Raw genomic sequence first — 26,448 nt, forward strand, 5'->3', positions numbered from 1 at the left:
TAATTCTCTCTTCTCTGTGTAGGTCTCTGTCTTCTCTCTGTGTTTCAGATTCTGTCAGCCGTCACTCTCCGTTTCTATTTCAATGTTTTCTGTAGAACTGATGACAGTTAATACTAGCAACTAAGAGTTATGTGTGATTTTTGTCTTGTTTTTTCTCTGTCCTTCACTGGCCCTGCCACTCTCAATATTTAAGATGATTTAACTATTTTTCTTAAAGTTGTAATCCTTCAGATTTCATTCTTGGTTGATTTGACAAGACCCATGGTTACTGGTGGTAACAGCAACTGCTTTTTAATACTACAGGTCCCAGGATTCTGGAGGCAGCAAACACTCCTTAAGCAGCTAGACTGTCAGAAATAATAAATGGACTGCAATTATATATCACTTTTATCCAAAGTGCACAAATCCAACAGAGGAGCAACTGGTATTTCTATGGTCTTTAATCGGACTTATTCCATCTTGCCATGAGCAACAGCAATCTAATTTCAGGCTGCGCACTGCGCAAGTGCTTTTCCATATAACAAGCAAGAGGAATTGTTACCTCACTGAGAAGTTAAAGGCATGTGTCCTATTGCCTGCAACTCTGTTTCTTCTAGTTTCATTACTTCCAGCAATATTTAAAACTGATAGGCCGTCAAAAAATGACAAAAATGACCATGTCTGCTTTTGTATACGCATTTTTGAACAACTGCTGTCAGCACTAACTTTGGTGACAAATACATTGCGTTTCCTGCGTCTGCTTCACAGTAAACACCCCATGTTTTTAATGTGAAGTAGCAGCAGTAGGAAATGTTTGGTTTGCATTAGCAGTAACTTAGAACAGCTCTGACACGGCTGCAGGAGAGTAAAGAGTAATCAGTAAGGCTGATATCAATGAGATAAAATTACAGTATCACTGCATGTTGCATTGTTTCCTGTGTATCCCTTGTGCGTGTGAAGGCAATTTGAATCCTGCGTGGGAATAATTGACTCTGCCAGTAAAAATGAAAATTAATACAGAGAGGTAATTACAGAATGTAAATACATTGAACGGCTATTGCTGAAAAAATGCTGACCATAAATAGTATCAAAAACTTGGTTTAATTTCATGAAACTCTTGAAAATTGTAACTTTAAGGTCCCATATTGTTGCAAATTTGTGACCACTCGAACTCAAGCATGATTTGAAAACTCTCAACCACACCACTGTACCAAATCAGTTCTCTTAGAAGTTAATAATGATCTGTTATTAGCAGCTGATTCACAACAATTCAGCACCACTTTTGATACAACCAACCTTATCGGCCACTTTAAAAATGTGGTTTGCAGTGAAAGCTCTGCTCTTGACAACTTGTCTCGCTGTATTTATCAGACAAACAGTTTTCAGTTAGTCCCCTCCAAAAACAGACATAGTTGTTAATCAATACATCTGATCAGCATTCGCATAATCAATCCACTGATCAAAATTCCAGACACAGCCCCTAGGTTCAACGACCACATGCTCTCTCTCCCCTACGAGCCAATCACCTGTATTGATCACCACCACTGATGTGATCTTCAGCTGATCAGATGCTACCTGCCGTGAACTAGGGATCAATGCCTGATAAACGAGAAGAAAAACACTCGTTTATCACCCTGGAGATGAACGGATATCATTTTTCTCTCAATTTCTCTCCTATTGACTCTGAGACGGCTCCCAGGCACCACCAATCAATCACAGATGTGTAGTTGAAGGAGGATAAAGGCTGGGAGGAAAATAAAGGTGGAGTAGTCATTGACACCATATTTAGATATACAGACAAGATCAACTAGGAGGTAATTTTTCTCTACTTGGAGGAAAAAAACAGACGGTGGTCCCTGTTAAGCAGGAGGATTGCAGGTGGGGCTGATGTGAGTTTTCTGCAGCAGTTTTAAACATTTTTAAACAATGATAAGCGATTCTTGATGATTCCTGGGTTGGCAGTATTGGAACAAACCTACATTTTAATAACTAAAATCTTTTTTTTTTTTACTGTTTTATAATTTTGATACTGTTGTATATTTTAATGGAGTACCACTGAGAAATCAGAGCATGTGTGGGATCTGGATCTAATGCATGTGTAAAACAATGTAACTTGTCCCATGCCAAAAATATAAAAAAACAAAAATACTTATGCAGCCATCTTTACCATTAGAGCCGAGTCCCACCCACATGGCACCATCCTCGCCAATATCAGAGAGCCTGGCCGTCAGAGGTTGTGTGTCAAATGGTGTCTCATCCGCCTCAAGCCCATCCAGGAATAGACTCACACGTCTGCCATGGACCTAGAAATCAGTCAGAGGGAGACATAAGTCTTTGCTGACCACCATGAACTCTGTTTGTATTTACTGTGTGTATTTCCAGCTTTATGCAGTGAACAGTCCACAGTATATTTTCTGTGGGAGCAAACCAAAAAATGATCAATTAAAAAAAATCTAATTGTGAATGCTCCACTATGTCAACCAATCAGAATGAACCACAATACACAATACATCACTTTGCTTCCCTTTTCAGAGCAGCATGAACATTTGATTAGGGCGAGGAAGGCCCGAATCACATTGTATGATTTGTTTTTTCTGAATTTTTTTTTTATTTTGTCCAACAACATCTATGTAAACTGTATACCAGGTTTTGTGGAGGAAAAAAAAAGTACAGAGTTGATCAATTAATAAATCACCATGAAGCATCATTGGATACCATTAATAGTCCCAAGCACCACAGTGGAACCTACCGGCATGTAAGGGAGCGGCCTGAGGGACAGATGCAGCAGTAAAGGCCTAGCAGCAGGTTACTGCTGTAACAAACAGCGTCTCAGAGAGAGTGGCAGCTGCTCTGTGTGTGCATCTATCTACTAAAGAGTATGCACGCACCATTGCTGTGTTTTTGCATATCTGTGCATGTGTGTATGTGTGCGAGAGTGACCGTGTGTGTGAATTATACATACAGCTAATCTTCCAGCTCATTTCCCCAGTAGCAGAAAGAGCCTCAGGCTAAACTGCCTCAGCCGCAAATTAGCTTTCTGTTTGACCAAAAATCTCCACTCTTTTCCTCTCTCCGTTCCCGATCTGCTGCATGAATATTAAAAACTGCACAACAGACAACACCGTCAAAGCAGGAGCAGCTCCTTCTCACATCAAACCCAGGCAAAAAGGAAGATACTTCCATAAGAGGGGCTCTCCCCCCTAAAAAAACTTTAGTGTGCCCTGTCCTACTCTCTCCCCTTACCCCATCTCCAAATCCTGCGTTTGGGAAACACACTGTGGGACCACTGATAAACGTGACTCTCCCTGTGTTACTAGAGTCCCCCTCTCTTTCTTCATCTTTCTCGTCTCTCTTCTGCTCTGGTCCTCCTTGCTTTGTCCTTTCTCCTCCTCATGAGGTCATTTGATTCCTTCACCTTTTTTCTGTTTTTGAGTTCCCTTACCTCATTTTCATTTTCTCCCTCTCTCGCTCCCTATTTTTTTTATAACCATCTTTACTTTCTCTTCCCTCTTAGTTGACAACTTCCCCCTCTCATCTCCCTTCCTGTCTCTTTCCCTCATGTTTATCTTGCCCTGTCGCTCTCACTTGTTGTCAGCTCTTTAGGGAAGTTGAAAAGGTGTGAGGAGGGAAATAAGTCCAAGTCAAAAAACGCCTTTAGGGGATGAAGGCAGGCCCAGACAAGTGTCTGCCTCTCAGAGGATAGTTAAGACGCCCAGACAGACACTTTCATGATGGCTGATTGAAGACTGGCAAGCGCATGAGAGCAGAAGAGAGAGCGTAGGAGAGAATAAGAGTGAAAAAAAAGGACAGAGAAAAAAAAGAGACAGGAGGGAGAAAAAGAAAAGTCAGAGAGCGGGTGTAAGAGAGGGAGCTAGAAGAAGGGCCCTCTTTAGGAATCTCTAAGCCAGAGCTGTGTGGCTCTTGGGGAGATGTGAGGCAGTTGTCAGGCCTGATGTAAATGAATCCTGAAGTGCTTCATCCTCCTTAGCCGCCACGCGCCCTTTTGAAACACAGCCAACTCCCCTTTGTTAGCTTTCACAAACACTTTCCCTCCGTTTTTTCCCTTTCCTCATCCATCTGTATTTTTACTTCCTCCTTTCCTCTACCTCTCTTTGTCTCTTTTAGCCAGTGTAACTTCAGAGTTCTTTGAAAACGGAGGGGAAAAAAAGAGGAAAGGGATTTAGAGAATTCTTTAGTGTTGATAACTAGTCTCATTTGGACTGTGTCCACTAAGTCCAAAGGAAAGGAAATGACTACTTTAAACTTTACCTATCCTCTTCCCTTTATACAGAGGACTTGTATGTTGTGAGGGCCTTTACCTAAAGCACTTCTACCATCACTGCATGCATTTTCATATATACACTGAGCTACAATAGAGTCCACAAGTAGTGATCACTAACTGTAGTTAATTATGTGTTCACACAATTAATAATCGTGCAATTTGGCATTATACTGTACACTCACCAGCCACTTTATTAGGTACACCTTGTTAGTACTGGGCTGGACCCCCTTTTGCGCTCAGAACTGCCTTAATTCTTCGTGGCGGCATAGATTCAACAAGGTGCTGGAAATTCCTCAGAGATTTCAGTACATATTGACATGAAAGCATCATGCAGTTGCTGCAGATTTGTCAGCTGCACATCCATGATGCGAACCTCTTGTTCCACCACATCCCAAAGGTGTTCGAGTGGATTGAGATCTGGTGACTGCAGAGGCCATTTGGGTACAGTGAACTCATCACTCTGTCAAGTTCAAGAAACCAGTTTGAGGTGATCTGAGCTTTGTGACATGACGCGTTATCCTGCTGGAAGTAGCCATTAGAAGATGGGTACACTGTGGGCATAAAGGGATGGACATGGTCAGCAACAATACGCAGGAAGGCTGTGGCGTTTAAACGATGCTCAATTGGTACTAAGGGGCCCAAAGTGTGCCAATTGTAGCCTCAGTTTCCTGTTCTTAGCTGACAGGAGTGGAACCCGCGTGGTCTTCTGCTGCTGTAGCACATCTGCTTCAAGGTTCGATGTGTTGTGCATTCAGTGATGCTCTTCTGCATACCTCGGTTGTAACGAGGCGTTATTTGAGTTACTGTTGCCTTTATCAGCTCCAACCAGTCTGGCCATTCTCCTCTGACCTCTGCCATCAACAAGGCATTTTCGCCCAGAGAACTGCCGCTCACTGGATATTTTCTCTTTTTCGGCCCGTTCGCTGTAAACCCTAGAGATAGTTGTGTGTGAAAATCCCAGTAGATCAGCAGTTTCTGCCATACTCAAACCAGCATGCCCGGCACCAACAATCATGCCATGTTCAAAGTCACTTAAATCACCTTTCTTCCTCATTCTGATGCTTGGTTTGAACTTCAGCAGATCGTCCTGACCATGTCTACATTCCTAAATGCAATGAGTTGCTGCCACTTGATTGGCTGGTAAGATATTTGTGTTAACGAGCAGTTGAAAAAGTGGGCCTAATAAAGTGGCCGGTGAGTGTATCCTGTAAGTGTCTTAAATTTTTAATACCAGTGAATGTCCTGGTGTTGTACATCAATTTATTTATTCTACATGCCAAATAATATCTTTGAATGTGCAAGGTGCAAACCTAAGATACAGGGAATTAATTTAATACACACCTGTTCAATATTTCTCTGGTATTTATTCAGTTTTTTTTTTTTGCTGTTTTGAATGTCTATCCTGCAAACTAAAACTCACATTGAGATTGAAGCTGAAACTGGAAGGAGAGATTGGTTCAGCAGGGTTCAATCCTAGGACAGCTTGGCTATTGAATCTAACCGCTGCACCACCTTTGGTCCCTGCCACCACTCATGGCTCCATTAGTACCTGGCCTAGTTGCCTACTGTTTTCTCCTGCAACATTTCTACAAAGCTACAACTCATCAACTCAACAGGCACTAACAGCATTTTTACATTACATTTTCCCACATTATGTCAATTTTAGTTATATTTATTTTATGATGTTTGCCGTTCCAAACTGATGGCTGTAAAATTGCCCATGTACTGTATCATCACCTACTGGGAGTGCTACAGGTGTTTTACCTATAAAATGAAATGTACCATAACATATTTTATATCTCATAAAGTTTCATTATTATCCTTTACTTATTAAACAATTTCCTTCAACTTTGTTCCTTAAGGTTTCTGTGCTCTTAGGGAGTTTTCCCTGTGCAAAACCCACCCCACTGGCAATGTTACCACCTAAGCCTCTCTAAAAGCCCAGGGAAACCCTGAGTGGGAAAGCTTTTAGTGATCTGTAGACTGGCATTTTGACTAAAGCTCTTCTCGATTTTCACACTCCTGCCAAGCCATGGCTCAGTACGCAGTGCGGACAGCAGTGTTTCTTCTAAGCTCACTTTGTAGCTGTGGGCCATAAAAGTAAGATGTGATAGAGAAAATATGAATAATTAGCCCAAATTTGCTGTTCCAGTCATTAAAAAAATATTTAGCCAATAAGAAATTCTAAAATATAACAGTATAATATAGGAATTGTACTTTTGTAACCAGCATGGAACAAAAATGAACAGCTGTCTGTATTTTGCAGATTGAAAACTTAATGCTCTGTAAAACAAAAAAGAAGACATTCTGTATTATGTACAACTGACAAATCTGTGTCAGATTACATGCTTAATTGACCTTTTATTCTTTTTTGCAATGGTAAAATGTGGAATAGTTTGTATGTAAAAAGGGTAGATAGCTAACAGCTAACAGCAAGGGTAGGTAATGAGAGGAATTAGGTGTCTGTGAGCTACAGCAACACTTCCTGATGTCTGTATTTGAAAGTAATGTTATTCATTAATGATTTTGTTAATGACTAATCAAAATACAAAATGCAGGTCTGTGTCATTTGTTAAATTCTCAGCAAGTAAGCAAACATTTAGCTTTCATATACACATAAAACTCATGTTTGGTAGCTGTTACTTCAAAAACTCAATTTGAGAGTGAATAACTCTTTGTCAAAATGTAGGGGCGTTTCAGAGAGACAGTCATACTGCAGTTGCAGGCTAAAGCCTTTCAATTCATCATCCAGGAAAGGTTAACCACAACACACAGAAATTACCTTACCTTAATTATTTCTTATTATTTTAAACAGCTAGGCATTATCCAAACACCTGACATGTTGCAGACAGTGTCAGACTTAAAAATAACATTTTATTTTTTATGTGGAGAAGAGCTATCTGAGCTGCCCGTGACAGCTTGAGGTCAAAGTAGAGGAGAGGGACCTTAAGGATGACTAATACTGGAAACCAATTCTAGATACATATTTTACTGCTGTCCGATTAGTCTATTAAGTGCTAAAGCCTTGCAAGGCGCTATGCAGCAGCTTAATGTTATGTGTGAATGCAGTACTTTACACACACTGTGCTTCCATGTCACCCATATTTTTCTCATCCACCCAGTTCACCTCCTGCTGATCAGCTCCTCTCTAACAATTATATTTTTATTGACACAATAGATTTCAACTGTTTACATATCGCTCTTACATTGGCAGTTCCCCCTTTTTATTTTAAAGTGAACATACATATAACTAAATACAGACAAAAACACACAAATAAAACAACTCCAAAAACAGAAAACAGAAGTGAGAGAATAAGAACAAGAATGTATGCACTCTTCTCACCCATCCCAATTTGAATAACTGTAGTCACTTACAGTAAATACTGTCATGCACTTGATATGGCATTTTATATATCACTTAAAGTTCCCTTCCAGACATATTTTAAAGTATATAAAAATAGTATATAAAAATACTATGCTATGATTAATATTGTTTAACATGGTTATCCCACATAAAAAGTAAAAAAAAAAAAAAAGCACATCTACTCTTTCTCCCTCATTGAGAAATTTTGGATCTATGAATGCCCACCCACCACAGCTGCGTGTTAGGTTGACCAGTGCTGGTGTGAGCACGGATGTGGGTGAGAGACATACATCCATGGTAGGAGAGTGGTGCACGTTGTTATTACGTAACGTTAATAGATAGTGGAAGGAAGCTCCAGGGTCTAGTTTACATCCAAAAACTGCACACTATACCATGTTTGCTGTCAAAACTTTCACTAGCCTAATTTCCCTAATCACTAATTTAGTGCAAACTCTCGCTCTCTGTACTGACAAGCCCGCTCTGTGCTGGAGGTTTCAGGTTTCTTTACCAGTGGCTTTCAAATTTATGACGTCCCGAATCAAGCTTGCCCGGAGTATGTTTGAATCTCAGATTTTAGTGTACAGACATCTCCCCCTTCCGTAGAAAAATGTGCAGCAAGCGAATACATACATGCAAGTTCATTCAAACTTAAGTGCCAGAACACCCATACATTTTAATAAAAGCTCAAATGTAGTGAAGGTGTTAGAAGTAGGGTACTGTATATAAATTATGAACCACAATAAGTCATATTTTTGTACATATATACTATACATCTACAATAAATAAAAGAAAAAGATCAAAATAATTAAGGCAGGGATGGCACCAGTGTAATAGAGCAGCCTACAGTACACAGTAGTTGTTTGAAATACTTTCTCTTCTTCTCGTTCTGTCTACTCAACTCCTATATCCTTTATCCCTTCTTCTCACATCCTCTATTCCCTGTGCTTGTTTCCCCTTCTCTCTTTTCCTCTCTTGTTGGATACTTTCATCCATCATTTCCTGTTTTACTTTCCTTCCATTACTCCCTTTTCTGTCTACTCTGCACATACAGTACCTACTTCATGTCTGTCTGTCTTGGAAGAGGGATCTCTCCTCTGCTGCTTTTCCTGATGTTTCTCCCATTTTTGTCCTGTTAAAAGAACTTTTGTGTGGAGTTTGTCCTTATCGAAAGTATCTAAGGATAGAGGGTGTCTTATGTTATACAGATTGTAAAGCCCTCTGAGACAACCTTGTGATCTTGAGCTACATCAATAAAATTTACTTTACTTAACTTTTCATTATCTTCTCATCCATCTTCTTCTCCTCTAACACCCTGTGTTCTAAAATCCTAGATTCTCAGTTCCTGTTCTCCTTCTTCCATCTCTCCTTTTTATCGTCACATCTCCACCCTCCTCTCTTGAACTCCGCTCAATCATCTTTTGTTTTCTTTTCTCAGGCCTTCCCCTCGCTTGTTGCTCCTCTCATGCTTGTCTGCTTGTCCTCACCTATCTTTTCCTCTCCTTTAACCTCCTCTAATCCCTGACTCCCCATCTCTGCCCCCACACATCCCACCTCAACAAACTATCTCCACACAGCCGCTCTCCTCCGGATGTGTTGCCCTGTGACTGACATGCCGCTCACTGATAACACACCTCATTCCACAGCCAGTGAAGCCATTGGGCGGGGGGGGCAGAAAAGGAGTGAGAAAGGAAAGAATAAAGAGAAAGTAAGAGACATGATGAAAGGAGGCTGGAGTGAAGAGTTTAGTGAATGAGAGAAAAAACACTAGTGTGAAAAGCAGGATACATGGGAAAGAGTGACAGAAAGAAATATTTAATTTTATATATATATACACATATATACACACACACACACACACACACACACACACACACACACACACACAAGCAGAGCAAGATAGGCAAGATGGCTCTTGATATCACTGAGGAAGAAGCTAAGGAGGGAGAAATTCAAATCAGGGAATCCTCAGTTTGATTTCATTCCCCTCTCTCTGCCCTCATTTCCTGTCTATCTCAACTATCAACTGTCAAATAAAAAAAAATACAAGAAGACATTGAATAAAGACTGAAAAAGAAAGAAGGCAGTGGGTAAAGAATGAGAGGGAAGGAAAGAGAGAAAAAAGATAAATGGAGTAGAATCTACAGTTACTGAATGGTTGTTAATTTGCACTGAGGCAGGATAAGAACATCTTTTGGTCAAATATGTTTGTATGCAATGTTCATGAAGCTGGAACTCAAAGACAGATCCAGGCCCACTTCGCCAAAATCATCTTAGGGTTAAGGTGATGTCAGCTTGATAGACTTAAAATTGGAATGAGATCACCTTAACTTTAAGATGATTTTGGTAAACAGCTTGCTGTATATTCACAGATATTCCTGTCTTCCACATGCGAACCAAAGTGAGTGAAATCAAAACGTGTAATGTGACTTTATGCATCCCCAGCTCTCCACTTTCGCATCTCCAGGCATATTGTCACCTTTCCCACTCTCTTTCTCTCACTCCCTCTCTCCTGTTATCTCTCTTCCTCTACTTGTTATTCACCCTCCAAGCCTCTCCCACCCTCTTTAGTCCTCTCTCCCACCTCTATACTTGCCCTTACCCACTATAAACTGTTAGCAGCTCTGATGTACAGCCAATATTCTCTCTATCATATTAGCACGGCTGCAGTGTGTCAAGGAAGTGATAGGAAGAGGAGAAGAGGAGGAAAAGGAATAAAGAGAGAGGAAGAGAGAAGGGGAGAGAGAGAGAGGATAGAGAGGAGACACATTTGTTCTACTCATCTCAGCGCTAAAAGATACAATTACCTCTCACAGCATATTATCCATGTTTTATACCAGCCCAGGGCCCCATGCCTTTGCCTTGCCACGCTCACCCCATGTAAGGCCCATATTTTAACACTAGCTATGACAGTTTATTTAAGAAAAGAAAATTGTCCCCAGGGAGATGGAGAGGGAGAGAGAGTGTGCGTAAGGAAAATGAGAGGGAAAGAGGGAAGGACAAAGAAGGTGGAGGGGGAGAAAGAAATGGAGAAAGACAAAACCATCTTCAAGAAAAAAAGCCGAGACAAAAGATAAAGAGAGAAAAGAGAGAGAGGAGACATATATAAGGTGACACACCAACCTTTTAATAAAGACCATAAGTCTCTAAGACTTTTTCTTTCTGAGCAGAAAGCAAAGAGGGGTCCAATTTAACAAAACAGAGACATTCATGAGAGCATACAAGGAAGGAGGACATACAGTATCACACTTCAAGAGCAGAGAGACATGCAGAAATAAGATTTAGTAACAAGGCTTAGATGCACCAGATAGACTTCTGCTACCTGACGGGTCCTGAAAAAGTATCAGGTTTCAGGTTGGGCCATGTTGTGCTTGAAGTTTCTGGCTCTGGTCAGGTTTGGTTATTTAAATCTAATTCATTAAGAAATTTCTCTGTTACTAAGGATGTACCAATCCAACACGTTCTCTCCCATGCACGTCCGATTCTGACACCTTAACTTTCGGAATCTGCCAACATCAAGTACCAGTCCGAACATTGCTCTTTTTTTTCCCCCCACACTTAAAACACTATATACCTCACTGTGTGGAACTCACTGGAAATTATTTAATGTAAGGTAATAACATGACTGAATCTGTTGGCGGAAACAGAATTTTATTAATGACATTTACAAAGAAACTGTATTTAATGTGGATTGGACACAACATGGACGACACCAAATCCATTTAAAAATGTCAGTATCAGTGTATAGTGGAGAAGAGTAGAGTATAGGTGGATACGTGATCAGTGCATCCTAATCTGTGTTTCAACAATTAGCATCCCTGTATGCAATATGCGGTAAGTAGATATACAGTAAATGCACAGTGGGAAGACAGAAGAAAACAAAGCAAAATTATCACTTCGGATATCAGGTTGGGTTTGGGTCTCAAATTTGGCAGTACCAGTCAGGTTCAGTCGGGTCTGGTCTTAAAGACACACGTACGAGCCAGGTTCCGGTCTCGGTTTCAGGTTAGTGCAGAACTCTACCACCAGGCAGAGATATCCACTGTGGACCATCTTCTTTTCATAATATTCTTGTTATTTTTTTAAGGTTTTTTTTTTTGCTCTTAATAGGGTTACTAACCTATGCCATGCAACTTCTACTTTAGCTTGGATATTTCTAGAAAGGGCAGGTTAACATAACATATGCTCTTTGGTGGATCCTTTTATCTAAAGCACCTTGCAGCACCCTTGCTGCATACATTTTTAGCACTCATATCTCATAGCTCCAGTGGGAATGAAACCCCTAACCCTAGTCGTGTTAGTGCCTTGCTCTCACGATCAAGCTGGAACAGACTGTACCACTGGCATGAAACACTGATGTCAAATAAATAAATAAATGAATTTAAAGACAGAAAATCTCTAACCCCACTACACATACACACACCTTTCTCTCCCCCTCTCTCACCATGTAATTGATGCCAGTCTCGTGCCCTTTCGCCTCCTGTGCCAGCAGGCAGAGGGCTACCATAGAGGTGTCTGCTTCACCCCTACATAACAACCTTGCCTCACCTTCACACACACAATTACACACACACACATACACACAAAGAGCCTACAGAAACATGCACAAAAAGTGCCTCTATGCAAATACACACACACGCATTCACGCTTTCAGTCTGTCTCACAATCTGTCTCTGTCACTCTAGGTGGGACAGAGAGAAAAGCATCGGTAAGTATTTGAGATGGTGTGTGGTGATTCTGCATGTGTATGTGTGTCACAATTTTGCCTTTTGGCCAGAAAGCAGAAAACACGAACAAATACACAAAAACTTTCTATTAAGCTCAGCTTCAGCTACTGCATTTGTCATCAGTCATTTGCATGTGTCCTATTAATTTCTTCTCTTCATGTTAATTATCTTCTTTTTTTTTAAGTTTTTTTTGGGCGAAGAGGGATAGAGAGGGGATGACATGCAGCAAAGGGCACGGGCCTGAAATAAAATCCGGGCCGCTGCGGTAAGGACTCTGGGCCAATTCAGACCAAATCAGGCACTGTGGCGAAAAATGCCAGTCCCATTCATTTGAGTGGGGGTATTGAGTATAAGCTGCAGTGGTGGGGTTTGCAGGGGATGCCGAAAAAAATGACCTGTGGCGGAAAAGTTGAAACAGAATCAACTTTTGGATGAATGCAACCTGATGACATGCTGCGGTGGCCAATCCGGCAATCAGACTGTTCAAACTGCTCCACAGTCAGCCTGAAATATCACTGAAACCAGGCGCTATCCAGGCGGAGTTCATGGACCATACCATGATACTCTCCCAGTTGTGTCCTCGCTTGGATTATTTTGTGTACCCAGCTTAGATGTCTGTGTTTGGCTTGCAGTCTATGCTGAAAAATAGTGATACCAAGAAGCTTCCTTTGGTTTGTGTTCTTTTGTCTGAGAGAGAAACAGAGAGACAGCAGTGGCCGAGCAACCTAGAGAGTAACTTTATTCTCTTACAGTAAATACAGGTTCAAAATATAGGTTAAAATATTGAAATTACAGGGTATATTGAGGTAAAACATGTATGTAAAAGCATTACTGGAGATTAAACCTGCACCAGCACCAAAATAGGAGCTGCTATGTAGCCATGTTTAAGTCAAAGAGAGGGTGGGGGTGGTGGGGGTAATTATTTTACTACCACTATAACAGTACCCATACATGACATGAGACACTGTGCACACATCTGGTCACTCATAGAAGACTATTGGTGACAGAAAAATGTGTAGTATCCTACTTAAGACCTTGATCCACAGCTGTAGTTCCACTTTTATTTGCACTGCAAAACAATTCAGTCTCAAATTGATGTAACAACTTAATCAGGCTCAAGTATCTTGGCTATGGAGAATAGTGGGACTTACGGCTGAGAGAGCACTACATTGCCTATATTTATGTGTTAATAGTCAGTATAGGTTAAACTATAGATACTGGTAACTACAATTGATCCCTTTATTATGACAGTCATGTTCCTAAGCAGTGTCAAATCCATGCTAAACCTAGGTCAGGATCAAGGTAGATGAGCCAGGTCAAATAAACATGTGTTGACCAGCTTACACCAACAGAAAACACAGAAGAAGAGGGGAGGAGACGTAAGAAAGAGAAAGGCAGAGGGTGGAAGCAGAGCATAATGCAAGAAGGAGAAAGAAAGACAAAACCAGTCTAGATAGAGTGGTGCGATGAGGCATGTGCACAAGCATCTTTGCAAGAAAGAAAGAGAGAGATGGGATGTGCTTTTAGATCAGTCGGTGATAATTAGTTGCCTTCTACCAAGACCAGACCAGTCCATATACAGACATACACACAGGCCAGAGTCTTCCAGTGTAATTGTGCATGAAAACATTCATTAAGCTTATTATGGCAAGTTTCAGCAGCCAAACTGTCTAAGAGCAAAGTAGTGAAGCAGATGGGCTGTCAGGGTCTAGAGAGCAAATTGTAGATTAGATAGGAACAACTAGTTCACTCCCTGCAATAAATGCATATATGGAGGTGTGTGTGTCTTTGTAATCTTGACTTGACCTTAACTCACTATGCCACTCAGACACTGACCCATGTACCCTCTATTTTCATCTTTTCTTAACAATTCTGTTTCTCCTTTCTTTTCTCTGACTTTAGCAACAGGTAAGAGCCCTCTGAACTCTTTCTCGTGTATGTGTGTGAGATGCTGTTTGTATGTGGAGGCATTATGTACATCACTAGTGTATTCCTGTGTTTAACAGTAAAAGAAAGAAAGAGTGTGCGTACGTACGTGTGTGTACACTTGAGTGTTAAACACTCTTGCTACCGTGTTGGGTTGTGATGGGACCGGTGTGACTGGTTGTCCCTGCCACTGCCTCTTCCAATAATGCTGATTTGCTCAGGCACTAACAGACAGACCCCTCTGGGGGTCCTCCAGGCACACAGTCAATCACTGGTACCCCAAAAGATAGTATTCCAAAGCTATTTAAATCGTGAACTCTCTTCCTTTCTCTTCTTTCCAGCTTTTGCCATCTCTTTTGACCACTTCTTTCTTTTCATCTCTCTGTCCTTTTTACACTGACACCTACTTCTAGATTCCCCTTAAGACTTACAGTACATTTCTCATAATTCTCACCATTTCATATTTTTTCTGTTTCACAAAAAAGAAATATCCTCAAGTTGATTGAGGCACAATGTGACAACACATGCAGTTCATTATTTTCCATACCCAACCATTGTAAAGTTAGAGTCCAGTGTGTCAATTCCCAGTGTTGTCCTCATGCAATCATGGTACTGTGAGGCACTTATAAAGGCACAGATAAAAAAAAAAACAGCCACCAAGAGAAGTTATGTTAATTAGACACAGATCATCAGCCACTGTAACACCAGTTGTACCCATGTCTCCTTCATCCACAGCAGTAGTAGAGATAATTTTCTACATACAAGGAGAGCTACAGATTAGTAATAAATTCTGCAGAAATGTACAGAAAAAGTGAGTCCCACAATAAACTGACTTCATAGCCATCACTTACACTACACTGAGCCACCTCCCTCACTTTCCCCATCTCTCCTCCTCTCTCAGTCTCTCCCTCCCCCAGGCTACCTTTTCCTCCACTATTCTCTACATCGTTACCATAATCAGATAAGACAACTACCTAGGGAGCACCAGCATCCCTACAGCACCTTGCTCCTGGCATGTGTGTACATGTGTGCGTGTGTGTGTCAGTGTGTGTGAATTGCTCCTGGCACTTGGAAACCCATATTCCTTTTGACTGTCTTTTTTGGTGTTTTGATCTTTTCAAACAGACAGATGACTAGTGTGTTTGTGTGTGTGTGTACTGTATGTGTGCAAGAAAGGTTTCTAAATTACCCAGCTCCTTCATAGGGTAATGTCTGTATTGTGGCTGACAAGTCTGCTACAAATTCTCGCTGAACGGTGAGTGTGTATCTGTGTGTATGAGCAAGAGACCGGGTAGATAAGTGTGTGTGAATGCATGAGAATGGGTGTATGTGAATGGTGTTTGAGTGTCAAGAATGATTATGTTATTCTTCTGAATAGTTAAAGCAGTTCACATCAACATACCATTAAAAGAAAGGCAGACTGATTCATAAAAATGCCAAATTACTGTACCGGGCATCAACACCAATCAGCCAACTAAACTGTCAAGTTACATTTCCTGTCTAGGCACAATCATTTTCCTTTTAAGTACTGGTCAACATATATAACTTCCTCATTTACCCCTCTAGCCATGAATCATGCTTTAAATCAAACTCCAGTTGATATACAGTACATTGGCACCTCCATTCAAGGAGTGAGTTTAACTGATACATTTTTTTTTCTTTTACTGGAAACATAATTTGAAATTTGACATATAATCATAAAAATTGAATAAGAATAGGACAATAGCTTTGTAATACTAAGACAAAGGGTTATTAAAAGGGTTATTTATTTGCAACATACTGTTAGTAAAGGAAGGCTCCTTTTTTTATAATGTTTTACTTTACTTAATTATTTCTTTAGGTAATATCTTTATTAATATTTTAGTATTCTATCTTAGTTTTATATTTTGGGAAATTCACTTACTATGAAACACCTGCAGGAATTACTGAGTTTGCACAAACAGCCGCTCAACACTACAAAAACAGCAAAGGAGAGCTGGTTCATGATCATGTAGAGCTGTATATTGCTACAAAAGATGTTGGGCTCAGCAGGACACCCAACTTGTGAATATCACTTTAAAACAACAATGCAATGGTTTTGATTTTTTCAAATTAACAACATAAAAAACAACATGAAATATAGTAAATGTAAATTCTGTCAAATTGCTCACCTGAGCCTTGTTTGGTTTGTTTGTTTGTTTTATGATTTTTTTTTTTATTATTTAAGACATGGATTTGGATAGATATATATATATATATATATGGATGCGGCTGGATAGCTCATTGAGCAATGACCATCATCCAGTGTGGAACGGCTGGATAGCTCGATTTGGTAGGCCACGGGACATTCACGGGGGAACAAGGGTTCGAATCCCCCTCGGAGCGCAATGAGCAATGACCCATCATCCAGTGTGGGTCCTTAGGCAAGACCCTTCACGCTGCTGCCTACCTCATGATGATGATGAGTGACGATGAAATATATGACATGCCGGCTCAGACGTCGCCCGGCCGGATGAATGGTTACTTCGAAACCCACAATCGAGGCTTAAAGATAAGATCATGGCGAGGATGAATGGCGAGGATGAATACAAGTCAACCCTGACGCCAACTACAACGGCTAAGTGAAATACCATCAGAAAGTCTCCTAGAAGATGTGAATGCAGCATTGAGAGCGATCCCTACCACAACCATCACTGAAACCAATGAGCTGATATACGCCTCAGCAGCAGTGATCCTAGAGATGCTTGGCTACAAGCCATGAGAGTACCCACCATGGAAACGAAGGTTGGAGGCAAAAATCAAGGAGGCCCGGAGAGAAGTGAGCCAACTGACAGAGGCTGAGAGGGGTGCAATGAGAAAGCAAGTACCCAAGAAGTACAACCAGATGCCCATACCTGAAGCACTCGAAACTGCCAAACAAAGGCTCCAAGCGGGGGAACAAGGGTTAAAGAGATACACGAGAGATAATGAAGAGATATAATGAAGCCAGAAGAATAAACCGGCTGTTCGCAAAAAGTGTGAAAAGTGCGAAAGTGTACGCTCAATGGCAGGGTAATAATAGCAGAGCAGACCCACCAAGGCTGGAAATGGAACAGTACTGGAAAAGTATATGGGAAAGGGAGGCATCACACAACAGCGATGCACAGTGGCTGGCCGCCCTGAGATAGGACCACAGCTGAACAGAATCCAGTCACCATCACAGCGGCAGACATCTAAGAAAGAGTCTCAGGATCCACACCTACTGGCTAAAGAAGCTCACTGCACTCCATGAGCGCCTAGCAGCACAAATCAACCAGCTGCTAAGAGATGGGACGCACCCTGAATGGGTCATCGCGGCTAAGATAAGTGGACACATGGATCAATACATGAGCAAAGCACAGAAGGGCTTTGGCAGAGGAACCAGAGGAGCCAAACACCAACTCCTGGTTGACAGAACAGTCACCCAAGACTGCAGAGACTGGATTGATTACAAGAAAGCATATGACTCAATGCCGCACACATGGATCACTGAATGCTTAGAGATGTACAACATCAACAGGACTCTAAGAGACTTCATTGCGAACTCGATGAGGCTGTGGAAAACCACCCTTGAGGCCAATGGCAAGCCACAAGTATCCATCAAATGTGGCATATACCAAGGAGATGCTCTGTCCCCACTGCTGTTCTGCATAGGACTGAACCCCCTCAGCCAAATAATCAACAAGACTGGCTATGGATACCGACTCAGGAACGGGGCCATTGACTCACTGATCCACACCACCAGGATCTACAGCTCTGACATTGGGATGTCATTCGGGCTTGAGAAGTGCAGTCGAATGGTGACAAAGAGAGGGAAGGTAGTCCACACAGAAGGGGTCTCACTCCCAGAAGGAACAATAGCAGACATTGAGGATGGTTACAAGTACCTTGGAATACCACAGGCAAATGGCAACCTCGAAGAGGCAACAAGGAAGACGGCAACGGCCAAATACCTCCAACGAGTAAGGCAAGTCCTAAGAAGTCAGCTCAATGGCAAGAACAAGGCCCAGGCAATAAACAGCTACGCCCTGCCAGTGATCAGATACCCTGCGGGAATAATAAGGTGGCCAAAGGAAGAGATACAGACCACAGACGTTAAGACGCGAAAGCTCCTCACCATGCATGGAGGGTTCCATCCCAAATCCAGCACCCTGAGACTGTACGCTAGCCGTAAGGAAGGCGGCCGTGGACTAGTGAGTGTGAGAGCCACTATCCAGGATGAAACATCCAAGATCCACAAGTACATCCAAGATAAGGCCCCAACAGATGACGTGCTCAGGGAATGTCTCAGGCAATGGGGAACAGAGGAAGACGTGCCGGAGGAAGGACCATCATGGGAGGACAAACCCCTACACGGGATGTACCACCGGAACATAACTGAAGTGGCTGATATCAAGAAGTCCTACCAATGGCTAGAGCGGGCTGGTTTGAAGGACAGCACAGAGGCACTCATCATGGCTGCACAGGAGCAGGCCCTGAGCACCAGAGCAATAGAGGCCCAGATCTACCACACCAGACAAGACCCAAGGTGTAGGCTGTGCAAAGAGGCCCCTGAGACAATCCAGCACATAACTGCAGGGTGTAAGATGCTGGCAGGAAAAGCATACATGGAGCGCCATAACCAAGTAGCTGGCATAGTGTACAGGAACATCTGCACTGAGTATGGACTGGAAACCCCGAGGTCAAAGTGGGAAACACCTCCAAAGGTGGTAGAGAATGGCCGAGCCAAGATCCTGTGGGACTTCCAGATCCAGACTGACAGAATGGTAATGGCGAACCAGCCTGACATCGTGGTGGTTGACAAACAGCAGAGGAAAGCCGTTGTGGTTGACGTGGCGATACCAAGTGATGGCAACATCAGGAAAAAGGAACATGAGAAACTAGAGAAGTACCAAGGGCTCAAAGAAGAGCTGGAGAAGGCCTGGAAGGTGAAGGCAACAGTGGTGCCCGTGGTCGTCAGAGCACTCGGGGCAGTGACCCCCAAACTGGAGGAGTGGCTACAGCAGATCCCTGGAAGAACACCAGACATCTCGGTCCAGAAGAGTGCAGTACTGGGAACAGCAAAGATACTGCGCAGAACCCTCAAGCTCCCAGGCCTCTGGTAGAGGACCTGAGCTCGAAGGATGAGACCACCCGCGGAGGGTGAAGGACAAAGTTTTTTTTATATATAATTATCTATATTATATATGTTATATATATGTCATTATCGATGCAGTGTCATAGAGCCAGGGAGGGGCAATAAAAAGGTGTGTAATAAGGCCTATTAAAATTCCTTCCAGGTCAAATAAAAATTCGGCCCAAAGATTATACAGATTAAAAGTAGAAAAACAAACAACTTAAGTTCCAGACACTTATAGTGATAAGGCTTGTCATGGTGACTGTGTTTTCACCCCTAGTAGCCCTGGTGTTATTCAGAGATGCTGAAAAAGAAAGATTGTCCAATGGAGTAATCTGTAAAATGATACTCTTCAACGAACCAGAAACACACACACACACACACACACACACACACACACACGGGGCCTCAAGACTCTCCACTTCACTAGCTGCCATTTTAGAATAATCAGAGCTAATGAAAGCCTTTTTTGTTCATGACAGCCTTGTATTTCTAACTGTTGATACCTTTTGAAATTTCTAGCTGATGTACCACTTAGGTCAACTGGTTCTGAAATAAAAAAGGAAAGAAAACACCAAAGAAAAAAAACAAATACATACATTGTTATATTACATACACCACTTCCAGAAGTCTTCCAAATCTTCCACAGATCTGCAATTTTCTACGGTTCTATGATAATGGTAAATACCATAAAAACGTAGCCAAGCCCCAGGGGCGCCCCATGTGCAAAGCTGAGTCCTTACCACAGCGGCCCGGGTACGAATTCAACCCATGGCCCTTGGCTGCATGACCTCCCCCCCACCAAAAATACATACTTTTCCTCTTACCTGTAGTGCTATTTAACCATCTAGATTGCTTTGGTGTGAGTTGCCGAGTTTTGGAGATATCGGTCATAGAGATGTCTGAATTTTCTGAATATAACGGGACTATACGGCACTCAGCTTGTGGTGATCTAAGTGCCAAATAAATACAATTGAAAACTCAGTAGCAATGTCTCTTTCCAGAAATCATGACTCGGTTACTCAAGATAAACCACAGACCTTGTTATGAGCAGTTTCATGTAGGAACTATCGGTAGAAAGAAAATAGTTCCTTTGGGGATTGGGGTGAACTGTCCCTTTAAAGCCCACTGGGTCGCCCACTTGAGCTAGTTCTAAGCTGCTTAGATCACGCATACAAATATAAATGTTTAAACTTTTGTCAATATGGACATGCTACATATTGTTAGATCGGTTAAATTCTCCACAATTCAATTGTTCAGCAAGGAAGAGTTTTGTGCAAAAGGAATTAAAGGCTTGTCCCATATAGACGCGTGTCCCAAATATAGGCAGGTTGAGTTCAGTGACTGAAGTAAATAAAAGCTTGGGCTGTTAATTGAATTTTATGGTATGAAGTTTTTTTCATATTTTTTCCTTTTACCTACTTTCATCTTCAGCACTCCTTCAGACATGCAACAAGGTTCTCCATAATAACACAAACATATGCAACGTTTAGCTGTAAAATAGTCTACTATCACTGATCCTAAACTATGGAACAATTATTTAATTATCATCCTCACATTCTGATACTGAAACTGGATGCACCCACTTTTATCTACAGAATCTCCAGTGTACCAGAACAACCTCTGAATTACAAGACAACAAAGTACTACTGTGTTATTCACAAAAATCTGAAAGGAACCACAAATTAGAAACCTTTTAACCATAGAAAATAACCACAGATCAAAATCAAAGAGTTTCAGGGTTTTTTTAAATGTTGTCTGTGTATGTGTGTGCCCCTGGCCCCCGCAGCTGGGCCAAAGCAGATGTTTGCCAGTATAATTACCACAAGTTTGAAGAGAGGAAGAGAAAAAGAGAGAATGAAAGACAAACAGACAGAGAAGAAGATAGAGAGACAGTAAAGAGACCATTCTGCTTTCACAACCCTTATGACAACAGTTAAACACAAACCTGACAGTGCTTCTAAGGTATAATGATTAAATTTAATGCACGGAAACACACCTATGGATGGACATAAAATACATGCTCATAATCTCGTGCCTCTCATAGTGACCAACTATGGTATATTTAACAGGGCAGTCATGCCACCATCAGGATCCCCAAACCCTTGAGATTTGTTACCTGCAAAACAAGGTGTGTCCACCTTTCCAGTGTAAGCCTCCCCTCTGTTCTGAAGCTGACAGTCAGAGGAGTCTGACTGCTGGACAGACCATACCGCAGGGTGACCGCCTGCTCGGACACTGTCACAGAATAAAACAACTGTTCCCCTGAGCTCTTCTCCAGCAGCATCCTGAGAGAAACACACACACACACACACACACACACACACACACAATAAAGAACACAATTATTTCAGCAGAAATAGACAGTCCAAACAGTCCATTTCAATATTTGGCAGTGATAAGTTGTAATAACTTAACTCTGGAGGAAGAGTGGACTCCAAAACCCATGGAGTTGAGCGCCACTACAGGCAGTCTCTCATTCTGACATTTACACATGGAATATCAATATTTTACATGACTGCTAGCTTTCAGCTGCTACACTGGGTGCAGAAAGAGACACACACACCCTCTACGTGTCATATTAACCACCATCACTGACATTTTATGGGAAATCATGGCTTTTATGAACCCAGAGCCACATACCCCATAAATCACAGATAGATGTATGCATGAGAGAAAGACTATATGTATGTATGTCTGCACATCCATGTGAGTGTCTGTGTGCCTGTGGGGAGAGACAAAGAGATAGAAAAATAGAGTGAAGATAAGAACTAGAACATAGTAAATACAAGTTGGTTACTTACAACAACTAAATATTTGATTTACAGTGAAAATGTTTCTTGTCAAAATTGTTTTAACTTGAATGTAAGAATCCAGATTTAAATCAGGGCTGCAACTAACCATTATTGATTAATCTGCATTTTTTTACTGCTTAATCATTTGGTCTATAAAATGTCAGAAAACAGTGAAAATGCCAATCATAGAGCCCAAGCTGCCCAATGTAAAGGGCTTATTTTGTCCAACCAAAAGTCCTAAATCCAAAGATTTTCAGTTTTCTATCATAGAAGAATAGAAGAACCAGCAAATACACATATTTGAGAAGCTGGAACAAGTAAACTTTTGGTCGATAAATGTTCTGTTGGCTTATCTGTTTCAACTATAGTTGGAAAGGTCCAGTGCCAACCTAAAATAAATGTCTATTCAAAGAATTGAATCCTCAAACAACATAAACATAACTTCATGATCAGTTTCTGGAAGTAAAGCCATGGTATAGTAAAAACTACGGTTTGTAAGAACAGGTGGCTGGCTCTGTTCATTGTTCACACGAGGAGAGGGATGGGAAATCACAGAAAGCGGGAGAGACAAAGAGAGAGAGGTGAGGAGAGATGGACAGAGGTGAGGATAGAGACCTCCTTTCATCTGGCTTCTTTGATGGCAGCCATGATCGTCTCTACAACAAAAGACTGCCAACTACAGTAGCAGAAAGAGAGAGAGGGAGAGAGAGGGGGGGAGAAATATTACTTCCATTCAGATGCATTCAGCCATACAGGTGTCATGTTCGGCAGACCAAGACAACAAGACTTGTCTGTCATCTGAGTCCCCAGACAGACAACTTCACAAACAAAATCACAGCATGAAATTTAAAGGAGTGATTTGATCTATTGGATTTTCCTTCTCAGGAGTTCAACTTAAGTGACATCAACATTTAAACTGAACATCCAGTGAGTCACTAGAATACACATGCAACCTGTCTAATATTGTATTAGGTCTTTCTTCAGAACTGTCACCGCCGCAAAGTTATCAGTAACGTTTATCTTTTCAGCACATTGTGCAATATGTGAATGTTGACAGACTTTATCTCATGAAAGCCCAACAAAACCATAACAGCTTATTTAAAAATGTTTGTTTCATCCACAAACACGAAATTATTTTCTCACAGAGTTATGCCTTTTGTTTGTCCAGATGGAGCCAACCACTTCTGATCGTATTAAACGACATATTAAATTTCACTACATAATTTTACTTCTAAAGTAATTTAGCTAATCTGTCAAAAGGGTAGTTATTTATGACAACAGCTACATTAATTACACAGATTTTGAACATCAAAGTCTGTTTACAGGTCTTGGGGAGTACTACTGCATATGTGAAAAAAGTTGTATAAAGTCTTTTGTTTCTCCAAAGGGAGCTGTGTGAAATCTGATAAATTGACATCACTTGAGACATCGTCAGTTGGGGTAGAAGACTACAAGTTTGAAAATGAAAGCAATCCAGGGGTGTGGAGTTAAATAGAAGTGAGCTCACCAGACCTGTAGCCCGCTCCTCATCTCTGCTTGAGGCTAACGGCCCAAGGCTACATTAGCAGCTACAATGCACCGGAACCTCCAACCAAAGGAGGCCTGAAGGGAGGGAGTGGGATTTTTTCCGTTGGATACTTTCTGTCTCTTGGTAGTTTCTCCAACGTTACCTACCGTAGCTTTAAGTTGCATTGTGGGTAATGTGGGCGCTATGTTTTGACAAGGAGGAAGAAAGATGATATCTCTGGTTCTGCTGCATCGATTTTGATGGTTTTAGCTTTAAAGTGTCCAACTTGAGTTCAACAAAATTATAGAAGTGACATGGTAAATCATTGGAATACTCTTTTACTAGCTACATTTCTAACAAACACTCAACCAGCAAACACAAACCAAGACGTTATGCACATTTAGCCTATTTTTAGTTTCATGACAAAGCATCTCATGTTGTTCGAGCAATCTACTTTAAGTGTTGCTGTATGCTGGAGGAGATAGGGTTGCCAAGCAGAGTCAACTGATCCCTTTTTTGTGTGCATGGGCCTTGTGTGTGTGAATGTGTGTTTGCAAGCTGATCGGAGTGTGTGTAACTCTGCACCATCCCAGCCCTGCCTGAAAAATACCAGCACACTCTTATCCCCAGTCTCTCACACACAACATGTCTAAGGACATGACAGAAGGTTGTTGGCTAACATTTCCTGATAGTGATACTGACCTGACGAGACCTGACCTGATTGCTCCTTGTTATAAGATCAATATCACAGGGCTTTCACTTTGTTTTCAATGCTTGAAAATATAAGGTATCATATCAGCGCAGACATTTGACTTTACATTATGGCAGCAGTGTGTTTCCAGCAGGGAGCTAAATTACATCAGTAGCACAGGATAATGTTGGACTACTCTGATACTGTACATCAGTAATTGTTTCTCATACTTACTTTTTTTTTCTGCCACTGAGCTTCCAATGACACAAATATTTATTACCCATTTCTCTTTCTGTTGACTGAGCTTCCAAGGATTTTAATATATACATAATAATATATCCTCAAAATACCACAAAATCAAAACAACTCTATCTGTATTACTACATTGGTATTTCTTCTCACTCTTTCATTTTCTTACATAAAGTAGAATTTCTAAAACAACTCTAACTTGAGAAACACTTGCCGCCTTACAACGCTTCACCTGTGAACAAGGAGTACAGTAAGAACTACTATGAAAAAACAAGGAGCATTATAGAGAGGGAGAGGACATGGTCACAATGGGAAACCGCTCTGGGCATCAAACTGGAGCCAGTTCTTTTAATGTCACTGTGAGACAGATGGACAACAAATAAACACCATCTCTAAATTTGTGTGAAATTTGTAATAAACATTCAAACTAAATAAAAGGTATATAGAATAACACACTGTTTCTTGATCATTTGTTTTGTAATATGCATAGTATTTTTAACAGATACTCTGTGTTGTATAAACTAACCTTTCCTTGTCAATCCAGACCTTCCATTCCTTACCTGCCCACCAGCCATCACTACCTTCTGCCTACCTGTACCTGTCTGCCATAGCCCTCTGGATTTTTCACCTGGTCTGACTGCCAACAGTTATCATGCCTTTTTACCTATTAAGACTGTTTTTCACCACGTTTTCTGGCCCGAGTCAGCTTTTGGGGTACCTGAGCTGTGATCCAGTTTTAAAGAGCACAGCTGAGTGAGACACAACATGTTTCTAACTAGGCAATGTGTGCTGTCAGCTTCTTTACCTAGAGACCTATAACTGTTAGAGCTATTAGCCATTTCTCTAACCAATACAGTATCAACAAAGCTTGCTAGATATAACATGACATGGTATTATTGCTCTTATTGGCTGTGCCAAATGAAACTCCGAGGTCTGATGTGTCTTTGAGGCTCATCTTTTGTACTGAGATCATAATCTATCCATCAGTTATCTATACCACATATCCCTGGCAAATAGAGAATTTCGCACAATTTTTGAAGCATTTCTAGTTGTGTAGTGTCTATAATGAATCACAGGCTGTGAAGAGTAACACCAGGACAGTTTACCTGATTTTTCAAACATATGAAAGTTACTGCATGAACTGTTATACACACACACACACACACACACACACACATATAAAACACCAACTGGCTGCCATGATCACTTTGCTTCTTCGCACAGGGAAAGAGATGTAATTTATAGATACAGCACATTTACTTCTGTCTGCATGGAATTTACTGGACTCTCCAGAGAGAAATACATAGATAATTGATAGATGGATGGATCTTAGCTATCTATATATTTTGTAATGCACAGTATACTGTATGTACTGTAAGGTCACACTGGTATTCAATTCAATTAAAAAAAATCAGTGACATCAAGTGGCTCCTATTAAAAGAAGGCCTCATACCTCCAACTATGCAATGGACAGATCATTCTCATTTCTTAGAAATTACAAAAGTTAAACTCACATCTCTCCAGGAGAGCTTGGTTTTATCCACAATGCCAGGGTAAGGGAACCCAACGCTCCTAGTTTCTGTGAGGGGGGAGAGACCAGACATCCATCCTGGACTGGCCGAAACAGCACACTACTGGATCCACCAGAAACCCCCTCTGAACTGGTAGTGGTTCCAGTCTCTGTCTGAGTCCCAGGACGAGTGTCATTACTGTCTTCAGTTATACACGTGCCCCTGGTTGAATACAGTTTAAATATAAATATTTTTTCACAAAAAAGGACCTTAAAAAGTGTTTTATATCCCTTGCAAATATATGCAA

At 41.2% G+C, this 26,448-nt stretch overlaps 1 protein-coding gene across 1 annotated transcript in view; it reads right to left on the minus strand.

The window, feature by feature from the left end:
• Positions 1-26,448, minus strand: part of ush2a (Usher syndrome 2A (autosomal recessive, mild)) — a 222,921-nt gene that overhangs the window by 193,444 nt on the left and 3,029 nt on the right. Inside the window, 3 exon segments of the mRNA XM_044199324.1 lie at positions 2,147-2,282; positions 21,508-21,676; positions 26,145-26,363. Coding sequence (XP_044055259.1) covers positions 2,147-2,282; positions 21,508-21,676; positions 26,145-26,363 — 524 coding nt within the window.

Source organism: Siniperca chuatsi, linkage group LG1 (genome assembly GCF_020085105.1).
Source record: "Siniperca chuatsi isolate FFG_IHB_CAS linkage group LG1, ASM2008510v1, whole genome shotgun sequence".
NCBI lineage: Eukaryota > Metazoa > Chordata > Actinopteri > Centrarchiformes > Sinipercidae > Siniperca > Siniperca chuatsi.